Source organism: Rhineura floridana, chromosome 13, assembly GCF_030035675.1.
Source record: "Rhineura floridana isolate rRhiFlo1 chromosome 13, rRhiFlo1.hap2, whole genome shotgun sequence".
NCBI classification, from domain to species: Eukaryota; Metazoa; Chordata; class Lepidosauria; order Squamata; family Rhineuridae; genus Rhineura; species Rhineura floridana.
This window is the reverse complement of record NC_084492.1, coordinates 3250794-3274335: the sequence shown is the minus strand read 5'-3', so window position 1 is coordinate 3274335 and position 23542 is coordinate 3250794. Positions and strand designations below refer to the sequence as shown.

At 49.8% G+C, this 23542-nt stretch overlaps 2 protein-coding genes across 8 annotated transcripts; one reads left to right on the top strand and one right to left on the bottom strand.

The window, feature by feature from the left end:
- Positions 1–1583: 1583 nt before the first annotated feature.
- Positions 1584–9881, bottom strand: ZNF319 (zinc finger protein 319). 7 transcript variants are annotated; one of them, XM_061594706.1, is made up of 4 exons: positions 9631–9881; positions 7419–7553; positions 6188–6336; positions 1584–5085 (listed from the first exon to the last, which is right to left on the bottom strand). In XM_061594706.1, the coding sequence occupies exon 4, from the start codon at positions 4836–4838 to the stop codon at positions 3081–3083; it is 1758 nt and encodes a 585-aa protein (XP_061450690.1). In that variant the 5' UTR covers positions 4839–5085; positions 6188–6336; positions 7419–7553; positions 9631–9881; the 3' UTR covers positions 1584–3080. The 7 variants fall into 7 exon arrangements, with proteins under 7 accessions (XP_061450690.1, XP_061450692.1, XP_061450691.1 ...); XM_061594708.1 differs by lacking the exon at positions 6188–6336 and having other exon boundaries at positions 8861–9881; XM_061594707.1 differs by lacking the exon at positions 6188–6336.
- Positions 9173–22281, top strand: USB1 (U6 snRNA biogenesis phosphodiesterase 1). Its single transcript, XM_061594712.1, has 8 exons — positions 9173–9717; positions 11814–12123; positions 13916–14076; positions 16854–17037; positions 17630–17683; positions 18855–18960; positions 20242–20325; positions 20929–22281. Exons 1-8 carry the CDS (start codon positions 9270–9272, stop codon positions 21031–21033), a joined length of 1452 nt encoding a protein of 483 aa, XP_061450696.1. The 5' UTR covers positions 9173–9269; the 3' UTR covers positions 21034–22281.
- The last annotated feature ends 1261 nt before the right edge of the window (positions 22282–23542 follow it).

Below are 23542 nucleotides of genomic sequence, written 5' to 3'. Positions count from 1 at the left end.
GAAGAAAGCTGGCTTGCAACTATCATCATAGTTAACATGATGTTATTAGGCAGCCCATTTTCCTATGTATATTTTATCTTTTGCTCCCACTCAACACTTCATTGTGTGCCTGGATGTTTTCTATTAACTTAAAACAAAACAAAACACGACAGGACATTTGCTAGTTTTCACAGGCTTTCTACTGTGCTCCAGGTTTTTAGGCTTTACAATATTGTTCATTCACCATACACTAGCAAGGTGTTTCAAGAATAGGTCTGAAGCAGAGGCAGACGTTTGGGCCTCCCAGCGCCACCAAATCTTCTCTCTCAACACTTGGGGGGTGGGGGCATTCCCATATATGTGGCTGCCTGCTTTGAAGAGACAGAACCCGCTGCCTGTCAGGTAATGGCATCAGGACTCCAGCTTCCTGTTGGACCCTCACTTGCCTACCGACGGCCTCAAGGCCATACCAGGAAGGGACATCATCTTCAGAGGAAAGAGAAATGCTTCAAGAATAAGCTCAGAGCAGTCCTTTTGGCTTCTGGTCCCTGGTGCTGCCATTTCACTGTGACACAAAGTGCCTACTGCTACTTGTGCTACGATCCTGCATTAATGGCTTCCCTAACAAAACTGAACACATTTGCCAGAAATGGACCACAGTAGCTACTGCAGCTGAAGCAACTTTCTGGCCTCGATCAGGCAGGTCCTGATCAATTTCCATGAGACGACAGTCCCCACCCGCTAGCCAAATAAAAGCAATTTCCTTGAAGAATTGCCACTACCCCTATGGCAGCCATGCACCCAGCCTAGCCCAGCCTGGGGATGGTGGGAGAGAACGACAGCCAGCAATAGTCAAGCCTGCTCCTTTGTCCGGACTGCCACCTTGAGTCTTCCCATGCGCACTGGAGACATGCCATCTTCAGATCCGGGCAGCGCAAGCCCACCATGACAACCCAGAGGAAAGGCTGAAGTGGCAGGAGAGGCACAGCACACACCAAACAACAACAACACAAGAGTCTAGGGCGGGTGTGAGAGGGGATCCTGGACAGAAGGGGGGGTGGAGTGCTAGAGGGAGATCAAACCCAAAGGGAAACATGCTGTTTTGGGGATTGCAGGGATAGTGGGGGCCTTCAGAGCAGCATACCCCAACCTGGTGCCCGCCAGATGTTTTGTACAACTTTTAACAACGGGCTGTACTGGCTGGAGCTGATGGGAGTTGTAGGATAGATATTCATTTAAACAAAAGGAGAAACTGCCCACCAAAGAACCCTCTCCACTTTCAAGATGAGTTTGGATCGGCCATCAGGGGAAAGGGCCCTGCTTCCATTTCAAAACATCCTGTCTGGCAGGGAACAGACAAAGTGACCCACCCAGTCCCTTTCCAGTCAATCAGCACAGTCCACTGCAAAGCATAAACTGACATTGTGAAAACAATTTCTGGCCCCTTGATCAGCTTCCTCTCCGGGAAAAGAATACAAGAGCGCTTTTCATGATGAGAGTTACTCCTGTAGTAACACAGCATATACTGAACTCGCTATTTAGTAATATCAAAATGCAATGACCTATCAGAGCAGATGTCTTTAAGGACTTCAAGGGACTGCCGATTGAGCTACACAGATTTTTAATGAATTTTAACCTGCTTTTTAAAAAAGCAATTATGAAAAATAATGAAGACAAACTCCATAAAAGTTAGTTCTATACATCTGAGGTGCTGTGAAAGACCAAGGTCAAGTCAGAAGGCCCTACATGTGGACAGAAAGACACAGTGCAGCAGCTTCTGCTCCGGATCTGGACAGACAACTTTGGCCAGACCTCTCCCAACAATTCACTCCTGTCCTCTTTTCAGTACTGGGCAGGCAGCGGAACTGATCTGGGCTAAAAAATCTGGCTTTTCAGCACCACTCTGGGTGTCCTAGGTGAAAGAGATAAAAACAAATGCTTCTTGGAGGGCTGCCCCATAGTTTGTTCTTACTACACCTGCTGCAGCAGCCTCTCAACTTAACAGTTTGGGTGCTGTGCACGGAAAGGGCAACAAACGCACCCACCCACAATATGCCACAGAATGGTCCAAAAGGAAAGCATTGCCAGGCCTCAGCTATCCCAAATGGGGCTCCTTATTGACAATTGTGTCACTCTAGCAAATGGTGTTCTGACAGATCACAATGCCAGAGAGGATCTAACAGTGTCGTTTTAATGATCTTTTCACCTGAATTCTTTATAGCCGCATGTAAACAAAAACTGTTTTTAGGGATCCTACAAATTACAGAAACCTCTGCATGTGATACCAATGTGAGTGAAGGGACAGGCTTTGCTCTGGCTTTAAAGAACTTTTGAATAAGCAACGGTGTTCCGTCTCCTTTCACCTTGCCCTAGGACCACTCACACCACTGGGCTTGAGAGCTCTGGTGTTTGGAGGGAATTCAGAGCCTCCAGCCCTGACAAATTCTGGACAACTGAAGCCAAGCAGCGGAAGAGGAGGCAGGACCGCCCTGGGACCATCTCCCTTGGATGTACCTGTGAACTGAACAAGAGTCGCACATGAGCAGGAGATTTTCCCTGGGGCTGGCACCCTAAGAGAAGCCACGTCCACCAAGTCCATCCATCACAGTAACTTACATAGCCTATCTTGCTGCAGAGTCCTACTCTATACATTTGCAAGCAGCAAAGACCCCAACACATCAAATGCTTTCGGACATCACACTGTGGACACTAATGAATCACAGTAGTGGGGGAGGATCTGGATTTGATTGGCAGGCTTAAGGAACATTCATTTAGATCTGACCCAAAAAACAGACACTGTGCCCAGAACAGCAATGCAGGCCTGAGTCACTGCTAGTTCCCAAGTTACACTCATCCCATTCACAGAGCAGTAACAGAAAGGCAGAATCCACTGATGGTTGATCCCAGAACACACACAGAGGCCTCTGCTGCTTACTCCACCCCCCTCCATCGTTTGCATATTGGAGAAGCATGAAGGAGAAAGGCTCCCACATGGCAAGGTCTCTGGCAAGACGAGCTGCTTGTCCTAGCAAAAGCCCAGTCCTAAAACAGCATGGGGTGGAGGATGGTATGAACCTTCTTTCACCAGCAGGGGGAGCTGTTCAGGGCAGGCAGGGTGCCACGGGGTAAGCACTCTCGGTTGAGGTGTGCTGTGCGCTGTGCTCCTGCAACAGGCCCAGGTCCAGGAAGCGCTCTCCACACCACATGCACTTGTAGTGCTGTTCCCGGGTGTGGACGCCATGGTGCTTGTTGAGGTGCTCACGCTGCTTGAAGGCTTTCTCACAAGCTGGGCACTTGTAGGGCTTCTCCCCAGTATGCACACGCCGGTGGCGCTGCAAATCAGAGGCATATTTGAAGCGTTTCTGGCAGTCCGGGCACTTGAGGGGACGCTCGCGGGCTGGATCGCAGCGATGCTGCACAAACTCGGAGGAAGAGAAGAAGCGTCGCTCACAGAGAGTGCACCGGAGGGGCTTCTCTGCACAGTGTGAGGCCAACTGGTGCTTCTGCAGGGCAGAGGCCCGCTTGTAGGCCTTGCTGCATGCCGCACACTTGAAGGGCCGCTCAGCACTCTGGACGCAGCGGTGACGCAGCAGCTCTGAAGACTGGCTGAAGCCTTTCTGGCAAGCATTGCACTTGAAGAGGTTCTCGATGCCGTGGACATGCTGGTGGTAGAGGAGGTGAGCCGGCTGCACAAAGCCCTTTTCACACAAGGAGCACTTGAAGGGGCCCACTGGCAACTCCTGCTCTGTGGAAGAAGGTGTGGTGCTGACCGTCTTGTGAGTGCGGCGGTGGCGCATGAGTGCGTACTGCTGCTTGAAACTCATTTGGCATAGATCACACTGGAAAGGGCGCTCGGTGCTGTGAGTGCGCTCATGCTGCCGGAGATCTGAGGGGCGTCGGAAGGCTTTGTGGCAAGCACCACATCGGAAGGGCCGCTCCCCGCTGGGGGTGCATGAGTGTTGCAGCAGCTCCGACGACTCCTTGAAGTGCAGCTCACAGACATTGCAGCGGAAGAGGTGCGCCTCACCCGAGTGGGCATACATGTGGCGCACCAGGTGCGAGCGGTGTTTAAAGGCCTTCTCGCACACGGTACACTTGTAGGGCCGCTCGGCACTGTGTGTGCGCTTGTGGTGTACCAGGTGTGAGGACTGGCTGAAACTTTTGTCACAAAGGCTGCACTTGTAGGGCTTCTCCCCAGTGTGCACCCGCTCGTGCCGCGACAGCTCGGAGAGGTGCTTGAAGGGCTTCTGGCAGATGGAGCAGCTGTAGGGTTTCTCTGCGGGAGTCCGGTTGAGAGCCACTGGCTGCTCAGGCGGGGCAGACTCCTCAGGTGCAGCCGCCGCAGCTGCAGCTGCTTTGTAAGTCTTTTCACAGATTGAGCACTTGACAGCTGCATTGCCATTGTGGACATTGTGGTGCTGAGCCAGGGATGTGAGCAGGGAGAAGCCCATCTTGCAGACCCCACAGACAAAGGGCTTCTGTTCCACTTGCAGGCACTGATGTTCCAGGAGATCTGTGGCTTGGTGAAAGATCTTCAGGCACTGGGTGCACTGGAAGGAGCGGTCGTGGCCTCCTTGCAGACACTGGTGCTCCTGGGGGTTAGAGAGGTGTGCTAAGTCATGCCCACACACCCCACATTTCATAGAGGGCTCTCCTCCTCCGCTGGCGGGGATAGGCGGGTGGTGCTGCAGGCCACTGGGCTCTGGCTGGAGGAGGATGCCATAGACAGCACAGCCCAGGGGATTCTCAGCAACTGCACTCGACGGGATGGGATGCTCAGGGAGGGCAGCTGTTCCAGCATGGTGTGGGGGGGGCTGCTGCTGCGGGGGTGGGGGCTGCTGCTGCCAGCTTTCTGACATGCTGGGGAAAAGAAATCGGGGTTTCCACAATAAGGGCTTCAGCTTCTCGACTGAGACAGAGCAAGTAAGGAGATCTGAATTCCCAGCAATCTCTCCCCAACCTGGAGATGAGAGGCTCACAGTATCGGATGCAGTGATTCCCCACTGTGATGAGTCTCAAACCAAGACAGACACCAGCAGACAGGTCATCTTACAGGGTGCAGAAGGCCTTTTGCCTTGATCTGGAATCCACATTAAGGAAGGGAACCTGAAAGGAAAGACAGCATAGTGGTTAGAGCCACAGTTCAGACAGAGAGCTGCTTATCTTCCTTAAGAAGCATATTCCCCTTCCCAACCATGGATGGAAGAGACCAAGTGCATGGCAAGGCTTAGTTACCTGAAACAAGATTTTAGCTTTAGTACAAGAATCACTAGTCAGAGACTGGAAATATTCTTTCCAAACAGGGACGAACCTTTACCATTATTTTAAGATACCGCCTGCCTCGCTTCTCAAGATTTCTTACATTGACATTTACAACCACTGTTCACAACTGTTCACAAATTATAATGTATTACTCCCCCCCCCCATAGTTCTCTGCCATGGAGGTTTAAAATATATGACTTCACTGAAAAGCTACAACTGGAAGGAATCGTTACTGGAGAATTATCGAAGGACGCTGTTAAGGCTAGACTGGAACAAAGTCTTGAAGCTAGCAATAAAATACTCACTAATTAAGAAACCAGAACACCCTCAATGAGCAACTGGAATGATTGCAGATTCTCCTGAAGGCTCTGGACACCTCAGGACCTGCCCATTTCATGACATGCTACTCAAAGCTTTGGATAACATTTGTGTAGGAAACAGACTTTTCATCATCACATGAAGTAATAGGAAGAATGGAAGCAAGCATCTGTCCCCACTAACATTTTAAGGAGTTATTTGACTACGCCACTGATGGGTTTAAATCATGGGGCAAAACACTTCTTGTAAGCAACTGACAGAAATACACAAGACACTGATGGGGAGGGGGAAGCAAATCCACAGAGGATACATCTGTCAGTGGCTACTAGTCATGAGGGCTATGTTCTCCTTCTACTGTCGAAGGCAGCATATCTCCAAATACCAGTTGCTGGGAATCAAAGATGGGGAGAGTGCTGTTGCGCTCAGGTCTTGCTTAGGTCTTCCCACTGATGCCCTTGTTGGCCACTGTGAGAACAGGATGCTGGACTAGAGTGGGATCTTTGGCCTGAACCAACAGGGCTCTTCTCATGCTCTTTAAAACAGCCCCTTTGTGCAAGTTTTATGGCCAAGTTCTCTGTTTCATCCAAAGAAATCTACACACTGTCTAGGAGTGTTTATACTGCTTTACCTCTCATGCTTGTTTTTCTTAATAAATGTCAGTCCTGGTAGAGAACTTAGGTTGTAGAACTCATTGTGATGTCAAGAGGGTAGAGTAATCGCTCTATCTCCCACATGTTTGGGTAGGGAAGACAAAGCCAAGCCAGCCAGCGGAGGAATCTAGGAAGCAAGTAGAACACACGCTGGACTCAACGGCAGAGTCAGCCAGTACATGACAACAGCCCAACCTCCAGGCTAAGCCCTCATGAAGATCTCTGACCCCTAGAACCAGGGACAACTGTATGAACTTATTAAGCATCTGTCAGCCGCTTCTTTTTTACTTATTAATACATTGGCGCTGTTTGAAACTGACCCTTTCCCCACGAAACTGTGTGGTATTTAGTCACAGTGGCACTTCTGAAAAAAACAAAGGCAGATTACTCAAGAAAACAAGTATAACAGTAATAATAATAATAATGTCATCATCAAGAAAACAAGTGTACTCTGCGCTAGCAGTGATGTTGAGCAAGAAACCCTTCTGGATAATTTCCTTTCTGCTGGGCTAACAGAATGCGTTGGTTCTTCGCAATCCAAATTCTGCCCTCAATGTTCAGCCACGTCATGATGAATGAGAAAAGAAACATCCATTCAATCACATTTTCCCCTCACTGTATTTGGGGAGCCCAACCATAGACTCTCCCAGGACGGGCTCTTTCCTCCTCCTTGTAAAGCCCGGGAGGATCTCCATCATTCCAACAGCTCTTCTTTGCCCGTCGGATTCAACTTTGTGTAGCCTTCCTCAATCTTTGGCCCTCCAGATGTCCAGAACTACAGCTCCCATCAGCTCCAGTCAGCACAGCCATTGCAGTCTAGAACATCTGGACAGCTCCAGGCTGGCAAAGACTGACCTAAGCCTTTTATATCCCCACGTAGAACTTTGTGGGGTTTATGTAACTGTTTTTCTGCACAAAGCAGAGCTTACTGCCTGAAGAGGAAAAAGGGGTGGGAAACCGGCCTCCATCCAAGCCTATACTTCAGAACACAGTTTCCACTAGTCATAATTCTCCTTTGCAAAGGTCGGTCTACATTGCTCAGATATTTGCACCATCAGGAGTCCATGGAATAGAGCTGACTATAAATAAATATCCAAAAACTGAGAGAATATCATAGGGACTGTGTGCACAGTCCACACTCTCTGAAGGGGAGCAAGCATTTCCACAAGCGCACTGCTACAAAAGGGGTAACTGAAAGGCCAAGTTCACCTTTGACTTGGCTGCTGTGAGATGGGTCAAGAGGCTGTCCTTTCAGCCTGCCTTCACCTCTCTCCATCCTGCCACGGCACAAAGAGGACAGCCCGTTTTGTACTGGGCTCATGTTTGCTTTGTTCTTTGAAGGCCCTTATACAGAGAAAATAAAAGTTTAAAATACTGTAAAGAGGCAGGCAGGCAAACAAATGTAAAGTATTGCTAACAGGGCAGCGGAAGCAAGCCAGGCTAGTCATCGAAATGGGGAAGGGGTAGTGGGAGGAAGAGAACAAAACAACCGACTTTGATGCTACTGCAGATTAAATGGGGCTCATTTCTAACATGACAGTAACTGAAGGAGTAGGGAATGAGACATAAAGGGAACATAAGCTCCGCAAACATGATGCTGAAGGCTAAACAAAGTTATATCTACCACTTGCACATTCATATGGAAAGAACTAGATACAATTTTGTTCACACTCATGTCACTCCTTAGAAAGAAATCCCTACACAAAGAATTGGGCTACGTCTTCAAACATATCTTTTGAACCTTTCCCCTTTCTGTTGAAAACCAGTTAGCCAACCTTGTGCGCTGTAGATGTTTCGGACCACAACTCCCATTGGCCCCAGCAAGCATGCCCAGTGGTCAGAGCTCATGGGAGTTGTAGTCTAACACATCTGGAAGGTACCGGGTTGGGGAAGACTGGTATAAGCACAGAGATGACCAAATTGCCCCAGGGGGGTAGGTGCAGATGCGTGTGGTAAGACACACATCAGCCTGTCTGGGCTCATCTGTGTTCTGCTTGCAGTTGATTGGTCCCAGACTCACATCTGCATGCTAGCGGAGGCCCAGTGTCAAATCGTGGGGAAAGAGGAGCAAAACAGCCCAGTGAAACAAAACCACCCAAGAGGAAAAACTCAAGACCCACAGCCAAACTCAGATGAAAAAAACCCTCCCACTTGGTGAAGCACAGTCTCCTCTCACAGGCTTTATTGGGACTGGTGCATCTGGGGTCCAACCTTAGAAGTTAAGAATTTTCATTCAACCTGGTCCTCTCCACCCATCAGGCCCAGCCAGCATGGCTACATTGAGGCTGATGGGAGTTGCAGTCAAAAGCATCTGAAAGGCAGAAGGCACGCTGATTGGGATAGAAAGTTCTCCTGAGTCCTGTGGGCACAGAGGAGACGGTGCATTGCCAGAGCGCTGGTGACCTGCTTTCAAAAGCTGGCTTAATAGTCGGCTGCCTTGGTGCACGGCAGGCCCGGGGTTCCCAGGCGCCTCCTGAGCTCCAAGCTTCCCGCTTAGGAGCCCAGCCCAGAGGGTCATCTTCGCACTCAGGGTGCACAAGCCAAAATGGGAGTGTGATTTAGGCACCCCACCGCCTCAAAGAAGTCTCACTCAGGGGCAGGAAAATTTGGCCAGGCCCTCTGCTTGAGCCCATCCCCAGCGAGGGGCTCACCTGCGCGCCTCTGCCTGAGGGGTTTCTACTAGCGAGGGCTGTAGCTCAGGGGCAGAGGGCCTGCTGTCCACCCAGACTCAATTCTCAGCACCCCCGGGTATTAAAAGGGTCCCAAGGAGCAGAGGACAGCCCTTCTCTGCTGGAGGCTCAGGGGAGCTGCTGCCCTTCCAGAGAACCAGGCCAGGGCTGGAGGGTCCAAGGGACCGGCGGCGCGGCTTGAGGCTGCTTCGCGGACACTCTCCGTCCTAACATCACCCACAGAAACACCCCGGTGGGCGGAACGCGAGCGGCTGCTCCCCGCTGCAGAGCCCGCGGAGACTTCAGGCCGGTCAGTCAGCCCATCGCCTTGCAAGGCGGAGGCTCCCGCAGCCAAGAGGCAAGCCCGCTTCGCCAGCCTGCCGCCCTTCCGATGCGAGGGCCTGCAACTCCCACCACCTCTCCTGTGCCAGAACGTCGGAAGCTGCAGCGAAAGGCCCCGGGAGGGACGGCTGCGCCAAGAGGGTGGTCAGCCGGGAGGAGCGCAAAGCGGGCGAAGGGCGGGCTCTTGGTGCGTTTGTCAGGCCCGATTCGAGGCTGCCGCCGCCTTTTCCTCCAGCGCGGCCCTCCTGGGCAGGAAAAGCGAAGGCCCAGCGCAGGATCGGGGGCCCCGCGGCCAAGCCAGCTCCGCACTTTTGTGTGGCCGAAGACGGCGGCGGCAGCGGGGCAGGAGCCCAGCAAAGAAAGGAGGCGACTTGCCTTGCCCTGCTCCCCTCTCCTTTTTCCCTCCCTACCTGGAGGCCCGGAAGAGTCTTGCGGCCTAGTAGTCCCGTCCGATCCTCGGCCTCAAGTAGCGCGCGCAGCACCAGCGGCGAGGAGAGGTAAAGCGGGGTGGGCGAGCGGGCGAGCGAGCGCGGGGGGAGGAAAGCGTCGAACCAGCCGACGGAAGGGAGGAGGCGAGGCGAGGAGGAAGGGGCGGTGTTTAGGGGAAGGAAATTGCGGGATCGGGGCCGCCCTCTGCCGGGCCGCGGGGAGAACTGCGCAGAAAGCTGAGGCCGGGCCCGGTTGCGGGGGGGAGGGGGGCGGGAAGACAGTGTTCGTCCCTCCTTTGGCAGCGGGTGCAACTCCCGGCCACACGTCCCTACCAGGAAACATAGAAGCCGCTCGGAGCCTTCGGATATTTTGCCCGCAGCAGTGCAGAGACTGAGAGAGCGGATCGGGGGCCTTTCCCCATTCATTCTGGCTCGTAGCCGCTTCAGCCGGCCAGAAGCCGGTGGAGACCAAGTCTGGCACCGCCGCCTCGAGCCACAGGGCCCTGGGGCGAGAAACGGCCTCAGCAGCACGGGAGATAAGAGTAGATAGGGGAGATAGCTCGGCCTGGAGCGTGGGAAGGTGGCCGAAGGCGAAAGGAGACTTGCTGTCGGTAGCGCTGTGTGGTATCCCGAGAAGCTAGGATGGCGTGACTCGTGGCCGGGGAGAGGGCTAGTGGGAGCGCCGCTCGGCCCGGCGGGCGACGGCCTCCCTACCCTCGAAGATGCTCTGTCCCGTTGCTCCCTCCTGCTGTTCAGCCCCCCCACGCCCGCGGAGCTGCCCCCCACAAGGTTTTGTTTTCCAAAGGGGATTTTTTTGGGGGGTGAGGGATTGTGCAGAGCGTGGGGGGTCTCCCAACGCTGCTCGGGCGGCGCCACATGCACCGACCCCGGGGGATCCCTGTGAGCATCATGTGCCACAGCGGCGCTCCAGCGGGCCCTTGGCGGGCTTTTTCGAGGTGCAGCAGCCCGTGGCCCTGGAAAAGTCTTTGGGGGAAAGATAAAAGTTGGACCTAGATCCGCCTTAGAAGAGTTTGCGATATGATGGCAGAACAAGAGACCCGGGAAAAGGTGTCGAGTTGTTATCAGGGCTGTGGAGTCGGTACAGCAAACCTGCGACTCCGACTCCTCTATTTTTCTACTGTCCGACTCCGACTCCACCCGAAATTGCTTCCAACTCCACAGCCCTGGAAAGGGCTGGAAGTGTCTTTTTAAATTGGCAGCTCTCGTAGGAGCATTTTTATCGCTGCCTGAATATGCGCTGATCTTGGCATCACAGCATTTGTCTTCATCTGGGTCCTGTGTCATACACTGACACACAAAATGTTTTCCATCTTGAGTTATGGTGAAATGCTCAACTACAGCTGACTTCATGGGAAGCTTCTTTGACATTTTGAATTTATATTTTAAAAAATGTGTCAAAATTTATTTTGAAGCCGGAGTCGGTACATTTCTACTGACTCTGACGCCACCCAAAATTGCTTCCGATTCCACAGCCCTGGTTGTTATGATGGAAAGGGAGAGCAAACGCTGCGACGGGAGAGCTGCTTCTGATGGAGCCCCCCCCCCCGCGGCTCCCAGGACAGGATCCGCCCCCCAAAAAGGGCTCCAGCGGAGTCCAGCTGTCTGGGGGAGGCCAACGACTTTTTCACCGGGCTGGAGACACACACCCCCGAAAATATTGGGGGGGAGGAATGTAGCTACTTGACGGCCTCCCAGGACACGAACCTCCGCTGACTCCTTTTGGCTACCGTGCCCTCGAAGTCCGAGAAGGAGACCTGCAACGTTATAACTGCACCTCTGGGAAGCCCCCAATGCTGGTAAGCTCCCCACCATTTGCCCATTCAGTGGAACAAGCAAGGAGAGTGGCTGACAATTCAGCTAGTTAAGCGACTAATAAGTCGAACAAATAAATAAATAAATCACTCCTGGTCCCCCGCAAGGAACGAGACACACACACCCGGCGCTCCTTGCTGCTTCCTTACCCCCTCCCAAAGCTAAAACCCGTTTCAGTATTTACTACTGCTATTTACTATTTTATTATCAATAATAATCCATTTCGTTAGCATTAGCATCACCACACTGCCCCGACCATGGGGCTTGGAAACGAAGGAGAAAAGGCTTCCAAAGCGAACCAGCGAGCAATTCCCTGCCTCCTGCAATGCTAGTTTACATTCTCATAAGTCTACGGGCGCCTCCGGATGACGCCAGCCTGCCCGAGTGGGGCAGCATTTCTGCGCAGGCGCGGTGGACCATCCGTCCATCCTTCTTTTGGGGCCATGGTGGCGGAAGTGCCGAGCGGGTCACGGCAGCAGCGGCCATGAGCGGGATGGCCGGCCTCGTGGGCTACAGCAGCTCCGGCTCGGAAGACGAGGACGACATCTCGGGGTGCACAGGGGGAGCGCAGGGGGAAGGCAGCAGTGACGGCGGCGCAGGGGCGGCGTTGGGACCGACGGGCCGCCGCTCTCCCCGCGTCAGGTGAGCGTATTGATGAACCGATGACGCCGCTCAGACCCGCTTCCAGCGGGCAAGATCCCCTGGGCAGCTCACAGTCTAAAAGGCACACGCACAAGAGGAAAAAGGGATGGGGAGGGACGAGGAACAAAGAGCAAACCAAAACTTGACGTCCTTTTTTGAAGTGCATGCAAGAACGCACTAACATCGAAAGAGTTCATTTCAGCGACAGCGGGAGTTTGGTGGAGCCCCTGGGACAGGCCCTGCTTGCCTGCCTGCCTGCTTTCTCTCCCAATAGAATGGTTTGTGCAGCTGTTGTCTCTCCCCTCCCCTTTCCTGTTGGTGGATCCCCTGGCAGCTTCATGCCACTCCATTGCAACCGGTGCCAGTGGGTGTGGAAGTCTCAGCTGGCCTGTGGAGCCACCACCCTTTCTCATCCTCAGGTGCACAAAGGGTTGGGCTCTGGCACCCTTACCTTCTTTTCCTTGCTTGTCCCACTGAATGGGCAAATGGTGGGGAGCTTACCAGCATTGGGGGCTTCCCAGAGGTGCAGTTATGTAATTTTAGACTCTGGACTTGATGGTCTTAGTCTCTTTGGATAGTATCAGTTCACCTCTTTCACAGTGTGTTATGTGAGCCCTCCTGGACTCGTGGCCCTGCTGGCTGTCCTAGAAGCAGTGCTGGTTCTATCTGCTCTGCTGGGAGGCAACCTCTCAAGGGTCCCCTGTATTAGCAGGGCAGAGCACTTGTCTGCTGACTGGGAAATCCCAGCAGCACCAGCACCCTTTCCCTTGCCCACTAGTGTTGAAACCGTCACTTGGGATGCTTTTTGACCCTGACTCTGAGCTCTCTCTACCGCTGCTGCCGCTACCAAACACTCTTCTCAAATAGAAGGTGCTCCCTCAGGTAGGACAAGCACAGCAAGGCCTCATCTGATCTTTTGAGATGATCCTCTGTGCAAGGGCCAAGGGTCCAAGCCAGGAGTGTTCTGGGCATGCTGGGACAAGGGCCAGTGGAAGGCCACGCCCATATTCAGGAACCGCATACGGTGCTGCCAGGAGGTGCCTGAGTCCTGGGGCTGTGTGCCTGCAAGCTGTTTCTGCCCAAATGGTTTGGTGTGTGCTTCCCGATAGCAACCCCCAAGGTCTGGGGCATGGGTATTTCCAAGCCCTGCCACCTTGGGGTACTTTTGGTGGGCAGGGAAGGCCATCAGCTGAGCCAAGGGCCTTCTGGAGGTGAAACAGAAGCCCCAGCAACTGAGCAATGCCCCTTCCTCATTTTGTCCCAAAGCTGATTGTGCTGAAGTGCACCAAAGTTCCCTGGTGGTTTGCAATAAGTAAAATAATTATTAAAATATAATGCAAACTGAAAGCAACCATATAGCAATTGAAATAAACTAGAACATGGCTGTGGTTAACTTCCAGAGCAACAACATTTACTTCTACATCTCTGCAGAAAGCAGGGCAGAGGTAATATTTAGTGCCTTTCCCTTGAGAAAGAAAACTCCCACACTGGATTCAAACTTTGTGTTGGGAGGTGGCAATCTGAAATATTTTTCTGCCTTGTTTTTCCCTCAAAGCTCCCTATTTCTGGGCAAAAGGGGCCTCTCCATTTCTGTCTGCCTTACAGAGGTTGCACCTTTTTACTGTTAAGTACAGAATCTAATCACTGAAGTTGTTTTTGTACTTGTTTAGCCTGGAGTGGGGGAAGTTGTGGGACCATCAAAGGTGTGCATCATCCAAGAGCCAAGAGTCAGTTGATCAAAGAAGAGTATTGAGAAGGGCTGTGAATTCTCTTTTCTTCCTCTGCCGAGCAGCACAACAGCTCCTCGCCTGCCCATACCAGACAGCGTGCTAAGTATGTTCAAAGACCAGGAGGATGCGGAGGCAGTGGTGGATGACAGCAGCAAACATGGAGGCCGCCTGCGGACCTTCCCCCATGAACGAGGCAACTGGGCTACGCATGTCTACATGCCTTGTGAGTCCCTTCTGCTCTCTGTCCTCTCCCCAATGTCCCTAAGGAAGTCCAGTTCTGGAAATGAGCATCTTTGGAATTCAGCTAGAAATCGATCCTTTTCTTCAAGTAGCAAAGCCCTTCCAAGCTCCTTAATCCGGATGCGGGATTGGATGAGAGGAGGAAGGTGGCCACAGAGCCACATTTGCATCTTACTGTGACCGACAGGACATCTTGAACAGAATTACGGCCACTGACACAGGCTATTATGGAAGCAAGGAGACAATAAAGAGGATCTTTCTCTGAAAGTGCCCCATTAGAATGCTCAGTGATAGAGTATCTGCTTTGCATGCAGAAGGTCCCAGTTTCGATTCCTGGCATCTGCAGGTAGGGCTGGAAACACTGCAGAGCTTCTGTAAGTCAGTGTGGACAATACTGAGCTAGATGGGCCAATGATCTGACTCAGTATAAGCACCAGCAGACAAAGTCACAGGAACCTATATGAACATGAGCAAAAAACCCCACCAATTATAACATAAGCAGCTATACAGTGCCTTGCAAAAGTAATCAGACCCCTGACCAGTGCTCTCCTATTACTGAATTACAAATGATACATTGTAATTTTGTTCTGTATGGTATTTTATTTTGAAACACTGAAACGCAAAATCAATTATTGTAAGGTGACATTGGTCTTATGTTGGGAAATGCTTGTAAGAAACATAAAAACCTGAAACATGTTGCTTGCATAAGTATTCAACCCCTGTGGTGTGGATGCTCCCAGTTTACACAGAAATTGAAAGAAACTGCCCTAATTGAGGACACAATTATCTGTGAACCATTAAAGTTGCTGTCACATTGTCAGGATAAAAACCCCACTGTTGAAGGATCATTGGTCAGGCTGTGGATCTGAAGGAAAAGACCAAAGAGACCAAAAATGAAGACTGCAGAAGTGAGAGATAATGTAATATAAATGCATAGATTGAGAAAAGGGTATAAAATAATATCAAAGTGTTTGGATAGCCCAGCGAGTACAGTTGGACCAATAATCAGGAAGTGGAAGCTGCATCTCACCACCCAGGCACTGCCAAGAAAAGGCCGTCCCTCAAAACTCAGCATTTGAACAAGAAGGAGACTTGTAGGAGAAGCCATAGGGATGCCAACAATCTCTTGGAAGGAGCTACAGAGTTTAGTGGCTGGGAATGGAGTAATGGTGCACCAGTCAACCATATCAAGAGCTCTGCATAACACTGGCCTGTATGGGAGGATGGCAAGAAAGAAGCCGTTACTCAAAAAGTACCATCCAAAATCACATCTGGAGTTTGCCAGAAAGCACGAGAGTGCCCCAGCTGCGATGTGGGAAAAGGTTTTATGGTCAAATGAGACCAAGATAGAGGTTTTTGGCCAAAACTCAAAGCGCTATGTGTGGTGCAAGCCTAACACTGCCCATGCCTCAAGACACACCATCCCTACAGTGAGTATGGTGTTGGCAGCATCATGCTGTGGGGATGCTTCTTATCAGCAAGGACTGGGCATCTTGTTAAAATTGAAGGAAGAATGAATGGAGCAAAATACAGGGAAATCCTGCGAGAGAACCTGCTTCAGTCCACTCAAAAACTGAGGCTTGGGAGGAAATTCCCTTTTCAGCAGGACAATGATCCCAAGCACAAGGCCACAGCAACATAAGAGTGGCTCAAGAACAAAAAGGTGAATGTCCTACAGTGGCCCAGTCAAAGTCCTAATCTCAATCCCATTGAGAATCTGTGGCACTCTTTGAAAATTGTGATCCACAAGCGACATCCAACCAACCTAATCGACCTGGAGCGAATCTGCCAAGAAGAACGGGCCAAAATCTCTCTGACACTGCGTGCAAAACTGGTACATACCTATCCCAAAAGACTTAAAGCTGTTATTGCACCGAAAGGTGGCTCTATCAAATATTAATGTGCGGGGGTTGAATACTTATGCAAGCAACATATTTCAATTTTTTATGTTTCCTGCAAACATTTCCCAGCATAAAACCAATGTCACCTTACAATAATTGATTTTGAGCTTCAGAGTTTCAAAATAAAATATCATACAAAATGAAATTACAATGTGCCATTTGTAATTCAGTAATAGGAGGGCATTGGCCAGGGGTCTGATTACTTTTGGAAGGCAGTGTACATACAAATATGTATACAGAATGCAAAATGCAAATACAAATTCTCCAAGCCAAAGAAGTTCTCTAAACGATACAAATAATGAACTGATAAGATCTCCAGGATTGTATCGAGCTACAACGTCCAGAGTTCCCTGGGAAGAGGAGTGAATTGTTAAGCCACTCTGGGAATTTGAGCTCTCTGAGGGGAACAGGATCTCCTAACATCTCTCAGCACCCTTAACAAACTACACTTCCCAGGATTCTTTAGGGGAAGCCATGGCTGTTTAAGGTGGCTTAATACTACGTTAAATGTATAGTGCAGATGGCACCGCATACCGGAGGTAATGCAGAGCCATCATGACTAGGGGAGACTTGAGATGGGCAGAGAGCATCTTTCTCTATTCATCGATAGGTACTGTTTGGGTCCAGGCAGGCTTGTAGTGTTGGTGTGGTACTTCTAATGCGCAAAGCACGTTCCAGGTCCCACCACTCCCAATTCAGTTTTACAACTGCTCTGTAGAGCAGGTCATTGAAATCCCCATTTTACAGAAGACATTTGAGGCCTAGAAACTGACTTGTAACTGAGTTGCACCACAGCTTAGCAGAAATTCATGCACACCCTCTCTCCAATCCTCCACTGTCATCTCGCCTTTCTGTACAGATGAGGCTACGGAGGACTTCCTTGACCTGCTCCAGCTTGTCCTCTCGCACGCACACACATATGTGCCTTCACTGACAGCAGTGGCAGAATTCCACATCAGCCTCTCTCAAGGTGTGATCCTGCGCTACCACTGGATAAGTCCTTTTGTCCAGTCCCTCAAGGAACACCTGGCTTCCTTCCCCAGGTAGTATCTTGGAAATCCATCCGATTGCATCTTCCTTTTGTATGTTTGCTGTTGCCTCTCCTGGCACGGCGCAGACTCTTCCCCTGGCACCTACTCTTGAGCAGTGCTTCCTCTGAGGAAGGAGACAGGACATTGTTGGCCCATGCTAAAAGACATCCAGCTTTGCCCCCAAATATGGGCAAAGGATGACTTGTGCAAACCCCCACATGGTTTCTAAATCAGCCTAACCTATTCTAGTTGCAAAGTTGGGTATGTATGTGTGAGGGTTATATGCTTTGGAACAGCCTGTGCCACAGCCAGATGTTTTGTTGCATGTTGGGGCTGGTGGGAGTTATAGTCCAAAATACCTGGGGCACACCAAGTTGTGGCAACGGCTGCTTTGGAGAACACCAGCAAAAACGGAGTAGGTCAGCAGGAGCAAAAGGAAGGAGATGTGTGAAGAGCTGTAGTTGCTGGAAGAGAGTGACTTAAAGGCGCCAGGGAACGGAGGCCCAGGCTAAGCTCCCCAGCTCCTGGTCCAGGTATGCTGCTTTGCTCTCTACTGTCCTCATTCTCGTCTTCCAAGATCAGATGGATTCTTTCCATGTTTCAGGTTCACCTGCAGAGCAGACCAAGTGAAGGTTTACACCAACCAGACCAAAAGCAGGTGAGTGAACTGACTGTGGCTCTGCCACTCCAAGAACAATAGGCAGCTCTGCACCAGGCATAAGGGCTAGAAGTGCCAACCTGGCTTGGTTGGCACAAGCAGAATAATTGTGCAAGGATGAAGTTGGTAGAGGAGGCGGCGGCAGAGGCATGAGGGATATTCCTGGGGGGAGAGAGAAGCAGCTGAAGCTTCAGCAAGCCGTATCCAAGCCCTCCTTCAAACTCTGGTGCAAGCAACTGACATTTTCAGACTTCTGTCTACAGCTGCTAAGATTCCACATGAAATGGGTGCCTAGGCTGCCTCTGCCACTAAGAGAGCTGTAGCGATGCGCCTATTTTGCTTATCCTGGCTGTGGGTCGTTCCCCTGTTCTTTGGCTTTGGTGAAGCAGATTGGCACTTGCATTCTTTGGGTGTGCCGAGCCACAGCCAGTGTCTCAGCTGTTCCAGTTGTAGCTCAGCCTTCCCCAGCCAGGTGCCCTTCGGCTGTTTTGAACCCCAAGTCAGCCTCAGCCAGCATGGCTCTGCTGCCTGGCACTGAAGGGAGTCCCAGGCTGTGGTCTGAAGGCACATAAGGCCAGCTTGTTGCTGAAGCTAAGCAGGGTCAGGCCTGGTCAGTGCCTGGATGGGAGGCTGCCTGGGAACCATATGCCTTGGGTTTCTGTCACAAAAAGAAAGGCGGGGTATAAATGTAATAAAGAATAGTTCAAATGATCTGGAGGGCATCAGGCTGGTAAAGGGTATTCTAGCTGATCAATCTTGGGCCTTTAGAATGAACGGCTCTGCATTGATTCAGGAATCTGAACGACAAAGTCACTTGCTTTCTTCATGTTGAACTTTGATATTTTATTAACAAGAAGCCATTTTGTTAGTTGGTTGTTAATCTTTGCAGTTCCCCAGGATGGCAGACATTGTTAAAATGTGTTGGGTATGGCACTTCTCTACCCAACCAAAATTTGAGGTTCATCTCTTCCCCACCCCCGTTTTCTCTTTAATTTTAAAATTCTTTTTGCTCAAGTTGAAGGTCGCAGTGGGCCACCAGTGTTAGTTTGTCCCAATGGGGGATCATCCCTTTGGTACCTCCTTGGCTTGCCTTCTGGGGCAAAAGGGGACCCTCGTGGTGAGCCTTAAGACTGAAGAGCTCCTCCAATATTCTCTGTCAAACTTCCTGCAGGACCTTCATTGGCTTGGAGGTCGCTTCTGGACATTCTCAGGTCTTGGAGCTGGTTTCTGAAGTGGACAGAGTTATGGAGGAATTTAATCTGCCATCTTTCTACAAGGTGAGACCTCTACTTTTTCAAGTAAGGAATGGAGTCTGCAAAAAGGAGTTGCTGCTGAATAACAAAGGCCTGGGAGTAGCAGTTTATTAAAAATACACCATTTTTATTTTATTTATTTATTACTTATTATATTTATATCCCACCTTTCCTCTCAAGGTGGCATACATGGTTCTCCCTCTCTTCATTTTATCCTCGCAACAACCCTTAGGTAGGTTAGGCTGAGAGACAGTGACTGGCCCAAGGCCATGCAGTAAGCTTCATAGCTGAGTGTGGATTTGAACCCTGGTCTCCCAGGTTCTGGTTCAACACTCTTAACCACTACGCCACACAATAACCAGTGAAGGGCTATCAATGGCTACTAGCCATGATGGCTGTGCTCTGCCACCCTAGTCAGAGGCAGCATGCTTCTGAAAACCAGTTGCCGGAAGCCTCAGGAGGGGAGAGTGTTCTTGCACTCGGGTCCTGCTTGCGGGCTTCCCCCAGGCACCTGGTTGGCCACTGTGAGAACAGGATGCTGGACTAGATGGGCCACTGGCCTGATCCAACAGGCTCTTCTTATGTTCTTATGTTAAGAAGTATCAACAGTACTGAAGCTGCTCAAGACTCTGGCATATCTCCAGAGAGGCAGTTCCACAAGGGAATGGTGCATTTCCTGGGTCTCCCCAGGGTGTGACTTCTAGGGTCAATGTTCTCTAGCTAGCTAGGGGTCTCAGACATGTCTATGGCTGGGGGGGGGGGGAGAGAAAGGTGTTCTTGCTGTCTCATAAGGCACCCTGGGCTGTGGCTGTGTGATTGTGGGGTGAAGAAGGCAAGGGCCACTTACCTCTCACAGGCCATTTCTCTATCGTCTTGTGATTTAAAAAGTGGTGCCTGAATTAACTTGTTTTTCTGTCTGCCCATTCTCATCTCTTATTCCTTGTATAGTGTCCATTAGATTGTTACCTGCAGGCAGGGGCTGTTTTGGTTTTTAATCTTTGTACAATGACTAGACAACTCTAGAAAAAAAAATCTGTTTTTTAAAATTATTATTTATTATTTGATTTATATCCTGCCCTTCCTCCCAGCAGTGAAGATGCCTCTTCTCTTTTATAGTAAATGCTGGCAGGGCCTCTTTGCTATTGTCCTGATGTCACATTTCCATGGAAGAAAAAGGGGTGCTTATCTACTGTCTGGTGGTGACAGGACTAATTCATGTCTATGGAAGTCCTTGAGCTGCACAGGGGTGCCTGGCTGGCCTAGGGCAGCTTCTCCAGCATTCACTTTTTCCTTGCCTCTGTACAGAATCCCTCATTTCATCTCAGCCTTGCATGGTGTGTTGGAAACCTTGCTGAAGAACTTGAAGGGCAGTGTCTTCAGGAGTTGCAGGTAACCAGCTCAAATGCCATCCGCTAGTCCTGGAGTGAGCATAGAGTTTTAAGGAACCAGCTGGCTCTGAGGGCTGAAGTGGAAATGTGGGCTGTGTGCATTGGTTGGCTTGTATAGCATTTCTGGAGATAACTTTTTGACTTATGGAAGTGCTCAAGGCAACAGTTGTGAAAAAGTTACCTGAGGGTGCCGCAGTTCTAAAGCTCTCTACAGACACACATATAGGCACCTTTTTGTTCATCAAATCAGTCTCCCCCAACCTGGTGACCACCAGATGTCTTGGACTGCAACTCTTGCTGGCTGGGGCTGATGTGAGTTGTACTCCAAAAGCATCTGCAGTACACCAGGTTGGGGAAAACTGATGTAAATGAGGAGATAGAGCAGGGCCCAGGCTGCCAAGACTTTCAAAGGTCAAAAGTAGCACTTTGAATTGGGCCTCAAAACTGATTGGTGGCAGAGTAGATGAGCCAAAATGGGAGAATAAAGCCCTCTCCTACCCACAAACTCTACATATTAAAATGTCCAACACACCCTAAACTTTCAGGGTCAGTCAGTTTCCTGGGTTCTGCATGATTTCCCCCCTCTCCTTCTTGGTGTTTCCAGGAGATTGTGGATGGGTTTGAGGACTCTTCATACCTTCTGCGAATTCCTGGGGCCGAAGTCCGTTGCAAGTCTGGCAAGAAGGTTTTCTCCTTCCCTCTGCAGTAGGAGCCAGGAGCAGCAGCAGCTAACTGGATGGGTGTTACCAGCCCTTTCACCATCATGTGATGAATGGTCAGAAGCCACCACTGGATTTATGCGGGATCCCAAATGATATTTTTGGCTCGACAGTAGAATGAGTGGCAGCCTCCTCAAGCTCATAGCTAAGGGTTGGTTTGCCTTTGAGGGCATTGCAAGTGTTGGTGGCTCCAAGGGCTTTGGTCAAGTGTTACAAGAGATACTCCATTAAGAACTGTAGTTTCGTGCCAGTGCTATTGGGGAGTTGCGACATATGAAAATGTAATTCAGTCCTGAGGCACAGTTGAAAATGATGCTCTGTTTGATGTGGACAACGTCTGAGGAGAATCTCTCCTGATCTGGAGGATGACAGAATTCTCTTCCCATGAGAAGCTTCAGATATTCTGCCTCTCCCTAAAGCTGATATCTCAAGAGACATTGGGCTCCAAAGCATACTTGCTGCTTGGGAGCAATAAGCCTCCTGGCTGTCAGGCTGATCTGTTAACTAAAACCTGATCAAATGAGAAACAGAAGTAGATATATTTTTGTGTGGACGGGTTCAGAAGCCACAAGACATGTATTCCAGCTGGGTGGGGGGAGGGGAGAAAGAGTGTTAGGTTTAAAATGGTATTGTTGTCAAGCCACCAGATAACCACCAGGGGTCAGTGTTGAATTGGCTTTTCTGTCATCACTTATGTTCTGTGTTGCATAATGGTTTAACTGCCATGTTTTTAAAAAATTTTAAATTGGGTTTTAAAATGTTTTTAAAAGATATGCTTTAAATTTGTATATTTGTTTTTAATGTTTTTAGTTACCGTAAACCGCCCACAGAGCTTCGGCTATGGGATGGGATACAAATACAATAAATATAAATAAATAAATAAATGTCTCCCTCCCCACCCCGTGCTGGCTGGCGCTGATAGGAATTGTAGTCCAAAACATCTGGAGGGCACCAGGTCCTTCCATAAGGTGTCGATAAAGATATATCTCAGGGAATTTTCAACATACTCAAAAGGCCACTATTTCCAGAATTTTGTGGGGGAAACTGGTTTAAGTGCATCGTAGAGGAAGAGCTGTCTTAGTGGTGGCTGATTAGGTCCGACAATATTAAAATGTTTTTATAGCGATCAATAAATCTGCAAAGTTTTGAATTAAGTTTTATATCACTGTTATGATCTGTCTTGGAATTTTCAATGAAAAGCTGTATTAAAGTTTTAAATACAGTTTACTGTTATTGAATCAGCTGTCTCTGATGCTTAGAATCCATTGTGTGGGCTACACTTGGAATCCTATGTACAGTTCTGGTTGTCCTAGATAAAAAATAAATTGTAGAGGTGAAAAGGTACAGAAAAAGTCAACCAAACAATTGGTTGGTTAGTGTACCTTCAGTAGCAGGAACAACTAAAGTGTTTGGGGTTATTTAGCTGGGGGGGGGAAAAGGGGAGGGTAGGTACAATGGAGGTTTATAAAACTATGCATTGTGTGTGAGGATTTTTCTCTAGTATTGGAAAATGGCCCCACCTAATGAAACAGATTAGCGGCAGATTCAGGACAGATGAAAAGTCCTGTGCCAGCTTTGCCCTGCCTGGTGCCCTCCAGCTGTTTTGGACTACAACTCCCATCAGCCTCAGCCAGCACAGCTGATGGGAGTTGAAGTCCAACATATCCAGAGGACACAAACCTGGGGAAGGCTGTACTACCCCACACAACATATCATAGAATAGTAGAGTTGGAAGGGGCCCATAAGGCCATCGAGTCCAACCCCTGCTCAGTGCAGGAATCTAACTGAAAGCATCCCCAACAGGTGGCTGTCCAGCTGCCTCTTTAAGGCCTCTACTGTTGGAAAGCCCACCACCTCCCTAGGTCATTGGTTCCATTGTTGTACCACTGTAACAGTAAGGAAGTTTTTTCTGATGTTTGGTTGAAGTCTGGCTTCCTGTAGCTTGAGCCCATTATTCCCTGTCCTGCACTCAGGGATGATCAAAAAGAGATCCTGTCCCGCCTCTGTGTGGCAACCTTTCAAGTACCGGAAGACTGCTATCATATCTCCCCTCAATCTTCTCTTCTCCAGGCTAAATATGCCCAGTTCTTTCAGTCTGTCCTCATAGGGCTTTGTTTCCCATCCGCTGATCATCCTCACTGCCCTTCTTTGAACCCATTTCAGTTTGTCTGCATCCTTCTTAAAGTGCAATGTCCAGAACTATACTCAAGATGAGGCCTAACCAGTGACGAACAGAGGGGAACCAATACTTTTACCTCTGTTAATGCAGCCTAAAATAGCATTTGCCTTTTTTGCAGCCACATCACACTGTTGGCTCCATATTCAGCTTATGATCAACAACAATTCTAAGATCCTTCTCACATGTAGTATTGCTGAGCCAAGTATCCCCATCTTATAACTGTGCATTTGGTTTCTTTTTCCCAGATGTAGAACTTTGCACTTGTCCCTGTTAAATTACATTCTGTTCTCAGCCCAATGCTCCAGCCTATCAAGATCTCT

Excerpts from the sequence above, each read along its gene's own strand:
- ZNF319 (XM_061594708.1), bottom strand. The coding sequence starts at position 4,838 with ATGTCAGAAAGCTGGCAGCAGCAGCCCCCACCCCCGCAGCAGCAGCCC.
- USB1 (XM_061594712.1), top strand. The coding sequence starts at position 9,270 with ATGCGAGGGCCTGCAACTCCCACCACCTCTCCTGTGCCAGAACGTCGG. Across the intron at positions 12,124-13,915 it reads CGCCGCTCTCCCCGCGTCAG|CACAACAGCTCCTCGCCTGC; the intron begins GTGAGCGTATTG and ends TCTGCCGAGCAG. Across the intron at positions 17,038-17,629 it reads CACCTGGCTTCCTTCCCCAG|GTTCACCTGCAGAGCAGACC; the intron begins GTAGTATCTTGG and ends TCCATGTTTCAG.